This window comes from Sinocyclocheilus anshuiensis, unplaced genomic scaffold, assembly GCF_001515605.1.
Source record: "Sinocyclocheilus anshuiensis isolate Anshui unplaced genomic scaffold, SAMN03320099.WGS_v1.1 scaffold2060, whole genome shotgun sequence".
Taxonomy (NCBI): Eukaryota; Metazoa; Chordata; class Actinopteri; order Cypriniformes; family Cyprinidae; genus Sinocyclocheilus; species Sinocyclocheilus anshuiensis.
In genome coordinates, this window is record NW_015551163.1 from 224,575 (window position 1) to 235,066 (window position 10,492).

At 35.6% G+C, this 10,492-nt stretch overlaps 1 protein-coding gene and 1 long non-coding RNA gene across 2 annotated transcripts in view; both read left to right on the forward strand.

Moving 5' to 3' along the window:
* Nucleotides 1-8,602, forward strand: part of LOC107663336 (adenylate cyclase type 8-like) — a 63,735-nt gene extending 55,133 nt beyond the window's left edge. The window contains exons 14-19 of the mRNA XM_016453543.1: nt 898-991; nt 5,823-5,842; nt 5,927-6,073; nt 6,401-6,493; nt 6,622-6,736; nt 7,993-8,602. Coding sequence (XP_016309029.1) covers nt 898-991; nt 5,823-5,842; nt 5,927-6,073; nt 6,401-6,493; nt 6,622-6,736; nt 7,993-8,477 — 954 coding nt within the window. The 3' untranslated portion in view covers nt 8,478-8,602. The remainder of the gene's footprint in view (nt 1-897; nt 992-5,822; nt 5,843-5,926; nt 6,074-6,400; nt 6,494-6,621; nt 6,737-7,992) is intronic.
* LOC107663341 (uncharacterized) lies at nt 2,393-3,155 on the forward strand. Its single transcript, XR_001631321.1, has 3 exons — nt 2,393-2,480; nt 2,618-2,833; nt 2,997-3,155. It is a non-coding gene; the product is annotated as an uncharacterized LOC107663341 (long non-coding RNA).
* Nucleotides 8,603-10,492: the final 1,890 nt, after the last annotated feature.

The window sequence follows — 10,492 nt, forward strand, 5'->3', positions numbered from 1 at the left end:
ATGTTTTTACATAGGGAATTTTGGGTATCTCTTTTTGTCACTCCATAATTCAGAAAATACTTTGAACAGCCAGAAAACAATATATTTTCACAATTTTTGGGGAAATAAAATGTTGTATATAATCAAGCAAATTATATATGAACAAATCCCTCTGGAAAAACCTTCAGGATATAGACAGGAATAAAAATGTAAAGTTTGGTGTGTGTGTAAGTGCTACTGAAGTGGAGATTTATGGCTCAGTTTAGGAGAAAAAACTCATTTTGAGAAAACGGCCTTTAAAAATATGTATTGTAATTGAAATCTATTGACACAAATAGATAAAGTGCTATAAAAGAAACACTTAACAGTGTCTTGGATGTTTTCTTTCCACTATTCTGAAAAAACACGTTATGAAAAGCCAAAAAGCCCAAAATCTCAAAATTGACAGGTGCATGAAAAAGCAGTGTCTCCCCTTAACCAGCCAAAATTCAATTTAAATGTGCTGTCCAAATGTAAAACAAGTTATACATAGTGTAATTTGGTAGTGAGGTTGTGGCAAATGCTTTGGTAGCAACCACATCACATTACAGAATTTTAACTTCTGAGTCTGTTCTAAGTTTAGTAGCAGGGGCAAACTCATTGTGTTCTTTGCATTTGTGGTGACAAACATTCAGTCTTGAAGTGCGATCAGATGATATGAGTGCATCTGGGCAGATATTGAGCCTCTCTCTGTACAGCCGTAGAATATGGCGATCGTCTCTGCCAAGGAATGTGTGAGCCTGATGAATGCTTTGTAAAAAATACTGTATAGGGCTGTAACACTGATTGGCTGTTCTGAGTTTATGCTTGTTTGCGTTGATTTAAGGTATCTTGTGATACTTTTTAGTTCTCACTAGCTTTATTCTCTCTGTCTCTCAGCTGGAGTATACCGCTCGTCTGGACTTCCTATGGCGTGTACAGGCAAAGGAAGAGATAAATGAGATGCGAGAGCTGCGTGAACACAATGAGAAAAGCCCAAAATCTCAAAATTGACAGGTGCATGAAAAAGCAGTGTCTCCCCTTAACCAGCCAAAATTCAATTTAAATGTGCTGTCCAAATGTAAAACAAGTTATACATAGTGTAATTTGGTAGTGAGGTTGTGGCATCTTGCTCAAGGGCTCGGCATCAGCTTAAAACAGTGGGAGGAATGGATGAGAAGTCTGCCAAAAACCTGATGCTTTTAGCAGAACGATGATCCCAAAGCCACATTACATTTTTTATTAACTTACTGGAGTGGCTCAAAAACAAAAATGTGAAGAACCTACAGTGGCCTTGTTAAAGACTAGTATAATTCAAATGAGAATATTGCACTGTTTAAAAATGATGGTGCACAAATCTGATTAACCTAAACAAACCAGAGCAAAAATGCATGGAGCAATGGGCCAAAATCACACCTACAAAAATATACAAAAGCACTTATAACCTAAAAAATTTTGTCATTGCTGCAAATGGATGGCATTATAAATAGTAAGATGTGGGGATTTAATACTTGTGCAAATATCATACTATAGTCTTTTACATTAAATTAAGAATATTTTTAATGATAAACTTATATAATGACATTTTAAATAAATGTTGTAAAGTATTTGTACTTTTTTTCTGATTATGAGTTATTTTCCACATTTAAGAAGAAAGTGCACCTCTCTGCATCTTTCCTGTCATTGATTACCTACAGATGCATTCCTCTTCTGGTTGCTAGGATTTTTGTGTGCCTTTTTTTCCCAGTGACTGGATTGTGTTTGCTGAGTGTGTATTTGCGATTTATCTGCCTAGTATTGCTGACAGTTATTAGATATACCTATTTTTTCTGTCTCTCTCTTCTTTGAAACTTAAAGCCTTTTTTATTTTCTTTAGTCTTTGTTTTATATATATATATATATATATATATTATAATTTCAGAATGGATCTGGGTGTCACACGCCTTTAGTCTGACAGGAAAAGCATGGCAGCGCTTGTATGAATACAAGAGTATGAATCACTGCCACTTTCACTCTCTCTGCTCTTTGTGCTTTTTTGGCATGACAGGCAACTTTTTGTAAGCACTTTGCAGCTGCAGAAGTTAAACAAATCAATAATTAATATACATGATAAATCAAGAACAAAAGTAAAAAATAAAATATGGGGGGTTAAACACTGTACCAACACTGTAAATAATTTTTGTTGTTTTTACAGTAAATCACTGTATTCTCAACAGTTCCCTACTGTGCAATTTGCATACAGTGTTACTGTGAATTTTGTTGTTTTCACAATATTATTACTGTATTCTCAGCAGTTTACTACTGTATACGCTGTATTACAGTATGCCATTGTAGATTTTCAATGCATTCTGGAAAAAAATTCCTACTGTAAATTTAAATACAGTAGTACCAAATGACCGTGAAAACAACCACACACCTCCTCCCGCAGCGGCTCTGTGACAGACTTATCGTGAAGATGAAAGCCCACAAGAGAGTAGGCTATGGTAGGTTAATTTTCATTTTCGACTTTTTAATCACTTTTTGTACGTTTTATTCTGATGTTGTTTGCAAGATAAAGAGTATCTGAGCGAACGCTCAGTTTCCAAGTCAAACTGCGTTAACTGGGCTTTTCCTCCCGCAGCGGCGCTGGCAGACCGATGGGGAGACTCGTCGTGAAGACGAACGTGCTAAGAGTACTTTTTTTATACTAAAAGTATACACTTTTTCATCATCTTGTACATATTATTTTAATGTAACTTGTTCACTTTTCCAGTAAAACTGTGCTAACTAGTATTTTCCTCCCGCAGCGGCGCAAGCAGACCAGTGGGGAGACTCATGAAGACGAAAAGCCATACGAGTATGTTCATTTTGTAAGTCATTTAAAACACATGCATTCACCTTATTTGTTTTATACCAATGCAAGGTATAAATACGTTTGAGTTAATAAATGTCTGTAAGAACATTGGAGCGGGTGCTAATTTCCCAGTTAAGCCGTGCTAACTAGCTTTTCCCTCCCGCAGCGGCGCAAGCAGTGCGGCTGGACCATTGGAGACAGCCGGGAAGAGTCGTCACCATAAAGAAGAACGTTTTAAATGTTTTGAGACGATATGAATTCTCTGATTATTGTTGTATAATGTCACAAATTAAGTACTTTAACACTTAAAACTTTAATTTTTATATTTCCACCATTTATTTTTCACTTGCACAATATGTTACTGTGATTTTAGGTTATAATTGTATTTTGTTCATTGATGAAATATGGTTAATATGCTGTTAATTCTGCATATTTTATTGACGTTCAGCTCTGAAATGTAAAAGATGAAGCCTGAATAAAGCTGTTGGTGTGAAGCAATAACTTAAAATAAAAATAACATTATAATGCTGTACTTTGTTTTTACAGTACTGTTAAATCTACTGTACTTAGTTTTACTGTTGTACAAAATACAGCAACTACTGGATAATTGTTGCCAGTAAGTTACTGTTAATTTGACAATAAACTTTTTACAATGAAACGTACAGGTAAAGTCTGTAACTCTGTTCCAAAATCTAGTGAGCTCCCTAAATAGACAGCATCCTTACCATCACAAAACCTCATTAGTGGTAAGTGATCTGGAATGTTCTGCATAGGTAACAACTCCGTATACTACACCAATAGACTCCCTTCTGATTTCAGTTGAATGTGACTTTAGCATGATGGTTTATCGTATTTAAAATTCATAAATACACAGAGAGCACACATAGATACATTTTAATACTTTTATTCAGCAAGGATGTATTCAATTGATCAAAAGTGACAGTAAAATCGTATAATCTTACAAGATTTCTATTTCAATGAAATGCTGTTACTTTCATCAAAATCTAATATTAAGATATTAAGCAGCACATCTGTTTTAACATTGATAATGTGACTTGAGCCCCAAATCAGCATGTTAGAATGATTTCTGAAGGATGTGACACTGAAAACAGGAGTAATGATGCTGAAAATTCAGTTTTGCCATAAAACATTACAATTATAATAATATTTCACAATATAACTGTTTTGTTTTTTTTTGTATGTTTATTAAATAATATTTTAGAAAATCTACCTTTATATTCCCTGATTGAACATAAAAAATACAATTCCGGTCAATTTTGTTGTTCTTGCAACATAGTTTATCTTCTGGTAGCCATGTTTTTCTTTAACTAGTTTTTCTTTTCTTTCTTTCTCTCTTTCCCTCCTTCCTTCATTTCTTTCTGTCTTTCTTTCTTCCATCCTTCCTTTCTTAATTTTGTAAAGGCAGCCTGTGTGTGTTTGTGCTCTCTTGTCCTGACGTGACTTCTGGACATTTTATTTCTGGAATGTTCCGCTGTCAGTCAATCAGACAATAGGGAGGCTAAATAATAGAGCTGTATAACTCACAGATAAAAAAATGCATCCATTAAGCCTATGTGTGTGTGTGTGTGTGTGTGTGTGAGAGAGAGAGAGAGTGTATTGAGTTACTTTAATTATCCCATTCATTTATAATCAGATGGAGTATTGAGGCATGATGTAACTGCTGACGCTAAATGTGTGTGTGTGTGTGTGTGTGTGTGTGTCTGCACTTGAGTGTGTGAACTATAATTTACGTCACTCTCTGCTATTATTAAGATGAGAAAATTATCCCTCTCCCTCATACACACACACATACACCGTCTTGCTCGCAAAACCTGCCACTCTTAAAGGGCACTGCAGTAATTTATCTCAGTGACTAACACTTAAGTGTATAATTACCTGGTTTTATACACTTGTCTTTAGCAGTCACTGACTTTTTATACGTATGATCGCTCAGCAGTACTTGCGTGCAGTGATGACATCAAGCATCAGTGGAGCGTATCAGTGCAGTGCTGAATATTTCAGGGTGTATTGAGAGAGTTTAACATCCTCTAATATCGGCCATGCTGTTGACCAGAGCTCCCTCTTTAAACTGCAAAGTAGTTAGAGCAGTGGCCTTGTGGTTTGCACACATTACACCTCAAATATTGTACATAATTAGTCACACACTCAATCTGAATTGCACACTTAATTTGAAAGGTGTGGTAGATGTGTATGTTGTGGTATGTTATGTAGCGCTTGTGAGGTCTGTGCATAACCATGTATATATGGGAAGTGTCTATAAGCTATGCCTTTTTTTTTTGCCACTGCCACACTTATTTGCTGCATTAATTCTATATAAAAGTATTATTATATTATATTATTAGAATCGTATTTATAAAATATGATATGTTAATATATAATAATTTATTAACATCTGTTGCATAATATAATTCATAACATTTTATAATATATGTGAACCATTTGTTTTTATTGTTTTATTGGCATTATATATCAAATATCAACTTTGTCAGCAGTGTTATTTTAGTATCACTGAGAAACTATTACAGTTTTTAATATTTTTAATTAATTTTTATATTATCCATTTGATTTTTAATGAAAGTTTTAGTTAAAATGTTAGTAATTTGGTTGTGTGTTTTTGTCATTTTTATTAGTTTTTGTAAATATATCTGTAGTTTTTCATTTTTATTTCAAGTTTAGTTTTAGTTATTTTAGTTAATCAAGTTAAACTAAATGAAAATGAGAAATGTTGCCTTGGCAACATTAATTAATTTGCAATTAAATGGAAAAAAATATATATGTTTTTTGTATGGTGTATGTGTTTTATTGGCATTATATATCAGATTTCAGCCTTATCATATGCATCTGTTCTGCCCTCTGTTCTTACGAGTCGAACAAGTGTGTTAGTTATAAAGCAACACTGCCCTCTAGTGGAGAGTTTTAAAAAGTCAACCCATGCTGCATATGCCACATGCACTGTATTATTGTTCTGAAGTTCATTGGACCCACATTTCTGTATGTTTTCACATGTGTTGTTTTAAAGCTCATTTGTATCTCAATCCAGTGAGGAGGTTTCTAATGTGTCATCTCCATCCGTAGGAGCTCTACTCGCAGTCCTATGATGCGGTGGGAGTGATGTTCGCCTCCATTCCAGGCTTTGCTGATTTTTACTCGCAGACTGAGATGAATAATCAGGGTGTGGAGTGTTTGCGGCTGCTCAACGAGATCATCGCTGATTTTGATGAGGTCAGAATTCTACCAGCATAAACATACACATATTTAAAGGCATAGTTCATAAATAAATTACAATTCTGTCAATATTTACTCACCCCATGTTGATCCAAACCCATTCAATAACAGCTAATCATGACAAAAATGACAGCGTGTACAGGTTTGTCATGAAATGAGGGTAAGTAAATAAGGACAGAATTGTCATTTTGGGCTGAACTATCCCTTTTATATTAATGATTCTCTCTAAGACACACGGATCCATCACACCTGCTCAGAAGCTGCTGATGAATGTTTAATGCTACATTTGTAGGCTGTCATATCTGAAAGATTGTCTCTGTACAGCTGTTGGGGGAGGAACGCTTTCAGGACATCGAGAAGATAAAGACCATCGGCAGCACATACATGGCCGTGTCAGGACTGTCTCCTGAGAAACAAGTATGAAAACACACACACATACACCTACAGAAACCTATACACTCACTCATATTAAAGCAGATATTATCTGATGTCTTATAAGCTTGTAGTTTGTGCACTAATCATTCTATATGTCTGTGTTACCATAGCAATGTGAGGATAAATGGGGGCATCTGTGCGCGCTGGCTGATTTCGCCATTGCTCTGAATGAAAGCATTCAGGAGATCAACAAACATTCGTTTAACAACTTCCAGCTCAGAATCGGTAAGAATCAAATGATTCAAACAAATACTTTCGAAAAAACCTTTGAAAGTGAGAATTGAGCGCAACAGTGACTGCCCACTTTTTGATTCCGGGAGTATTTTTCCAGTTTGTTTTCTCCATAGACATTTTTAATAAAGTTTCAAAGCCATGAATCCAAACCAACTCTAAGATGATTCACAACATTACGACATTTGAAAAAACAACAGAAAAAATATATATTTTTGATGGAATTTTTATTACAAAATATTATTACAAAAGATATTTGAGGTTGTAAGGAGACTCGATTGTGTAATTTGCAATGCTTTGTGGGAGTGGGCAGTCACTATTCCTGTTTCCATGGTTACTTCTCTAACTGGTCAGTGTCCTTTCAGGATCATGGGTAATGGAGTTCTTCACCATGTGATTTATTTTAAAATCATGCTGAAAACATTTTTATATTATTAGTAGTATTAGAATTAGTATTAGTATTAGTATAATTTTTTATCTCAGGTGCACCTAAAAATGTAAATTATAAGTTTTATCTTTATGTAGACTGCCATTCAAAAGTGCAAATGGTCAGTAAGATTTTATTTTTAAGAAATTAATGCTTTTATTATGCATTAAATTGGTCAAAAGTGACAGTAAAAACATTTATAATGTTACAAAAGATTTCTATTTCAAATAAATGCTGTTCTTTTGAACTCTCTGTTCATCACAAAATTTCTGACTTAAAAATAATAAGCAGCACAACTATTTTCAACCAATAATGATAAGATGCGATGTTTGCCGAGAACCAGCATATTAGGAGGATTTCTGAAGGATCATGTGACACTGAAGACTGGACTAATGGCTGCTGAAAATTCAGCTTTGCCATCACAGGAATACATTTTATTTTAAAATATATTCAAATAGAAAACAGTCATTTTAAATTCTGATAAGTTATTTATCCTGTTTGTCTACTCCTTATCGCTTTCTAAATATGTTTAATAGTTTATTTACCTATTTTTTTAGCTAATTCTACTCTGTTCTTACCCCCAAAAATAGGCTGTCATGGCATAAAAGAGTCTAATAAATAAATAAATAATAATTCTAAAGAAGCCCCACACTCAGGTCTGTCTTAAAAGATTTATTTATTATCACCAAAAATCAGTGTTTTTCTGATGAAAATTACTTTCTTCATAGCCCTCTATTAGAAGGCTTAAATGTAGGTTGGAGCATTTAGCCTTTTTAACAGTGAGATGTGCTGATGCTGGCGCTGTGCTCTCCTCTCTCCTCAGGTATGGCGCATGGCTCTGTGGTGGCTGGAGTGATTGGCGCTAAAAAGCCGCAGTATGATATTTGGGGGAAGACAGTCAATCTGGCAAGTCGCATGGACAGCACAGGTGTCAGCGGAAAGATCCAGCTCCCAGAGGAGACCTACGGCATCCTGAACGAGCGCGGCTTCGCCTTCGAGTACCGAGGCGAGATCTACGTGAAGGGAATCAGCGAACAGGAAGGCAAGATCCGCACGCACTTCCTGCTGGGCCGCGTGCAGCCCAACCCGCTCATCCTGCAGCCGAGGAAGCTCACGGGCCAGTACTCGCTCGCCGCCGTGGTGCTCGGCCTGGTCCAGTCCCTCAACCGGCAGAAACAGAAGCAAATCCTCAATGAAAACAACAACTCAGGCATCATGAAGGGCCACTACAACCGCAGAACCCTGCTGGCGCCGGGCGGCTCGGACACCAACCACGCCGAGGTCACGGACAAGAGCGAGCTGGCCTAGAGGACGGGGAAAACAAACTGCGTACTTAACCAAAAGACTGAGCTGTACTTCAGACTGCTGTCACTGACTGTCTCTCTTGCTTTCTGTGTTTCTTTTTGTATTTCTTTTGTATTTGAGAAACAATAAAGGGGTTTAATTTTTTTATAAAGTAATGGGCTTCCTTTAAATAAAGGTCTGTATGTTTGATCGTTTACATTCATGCCGATGCCTTCACGTTATGTCGGAATTATTGTAACTCGTCCCTAAACCCATATTTTATTCAACACTTATAACCATAATGGTCCCATTTGCAGCTTTTTTGAGTTGTTGACAGCAAAATATTTAATCTTATAAATTGTTTATCAGTTTGTTTAAGAACAAATAAATCACATTAGGAGGTCAAGACATTCAAAAAAAAAATTCTAACTGGTTGCTAGGGTGTTCCAAAAGGTTGCTAGGCTGTTAGCTGATTGCTTGGAATTTCTAGGGTGTTCTACCTGGTTGCCAAGATGTTCTGACTGGTTTCTAGGGTGATCTAGAAGCTGCAAAAAATAGCTTATCAAGCACAGTAATTATAGAGGTATCTAAATAACTTCAAATGTTTAGGCTGCTGACATTTTGGTTATTTTTTGACACGACAGTCAAGTCACGTTTTTGTTTTTTCCTTTTTTTATTTTTGTCATCAACTGCTAATTACGAAAAACCCGACATAACGTGAATAGCCTGCTTTATAAAAATATTCCAGAATGCACTTTTATTGTTTTGTCTATATTAGGAAAGTTGCAATTTTGCACGAAGCAACTGATGCCGAGTTAAGGTATGTTATAACAGATTCCTTTCTCAGTCTACACTTTTACAAATGTTTTTGCCTTTTGTTTAGCTCCATATGTTTATATATCTAGATACACTAAAACAAGCATAAACACCTGGATTATATGTCTTATTACAGATACAGAGTGCTTTTACAGATAAAGAATGAACTGAGGGTATATAACTTATGCCTCAATACGAACAAGCGAGAACGACGATTGTCAAGGATTTTCCAATGAAGGTATGTGAAGTGTTCATCAAAGCTGGCAGATTTTTTGACTGCTTCTTTAAATGAGGTTGGGCATAGCCTTAAGTTAATAAAATTATTTAAGTTATATAAATTTTTAGTACATGTAGTTTTATATTATTTCTGTGTGTGTATATATATATATATATATATATATATATATATATATATGCAAGTATGTCTAAAAAAATTTTTTTTTACACATAAAGGTGACAGTGCAGGTCTGTCCTTTAGAGGGCGAATATATATATATATATATATATATATATATATATATGCAAGTATGTCTAAAAAAATTTTTTTTTACACATAAAGGTGACAGTGCAGGTCTGTCCTTTAGAGGGCGATATTGACCTCAATATTAGTTGTGCCTGCCCTGCACCAGTTTAAATGACTGAAGAAATACAGTGAGTGAATTTATGTGCATGTGTTGTAGAATTTCTTTCTTAACAGTAGTAAATTGTTAATAGTAGTAAAGAAAATTTTAATTAAATAGTAGAATTTATTTTTTTATTTGTTAATTATTTATGTAATGTTTCAACTATTGTTTTTTTTTCTTCTTCTTTCTTCTTCCCACTCTCCTTACGTAGGTGTCGTCTCCATGGAAACAGATCTCCTGATCTTGTCAGTCGGACATGATTCTTCCGACTGTATTTCTGACGGGTGGGCGGGGCTAATTAATCACATCACTCCTGTCACACTCTTGACAGCCAATCAGGGATGTTGTGATTCTCGGCGCTGTTTTATTTAACTGATGAATAAAATTGAATGGAGGTAGTTGCCATGGTGAACAGTGCAAAGCTCTGATATTGGGGAAACAGACAGAGATAGAAGAGGGGATGAAATTATCCTTCAAAGATCAAAGAGTTAAAACGCCTGAAAACTGGCACAAATACGACCTCAGCTGTGGCACTGTAGGGTGTGTGTGTGTGTGTGTGCGTGCGTGCGTGCGTGCGTGCGTGCGTGCGTGTGTGTGTGT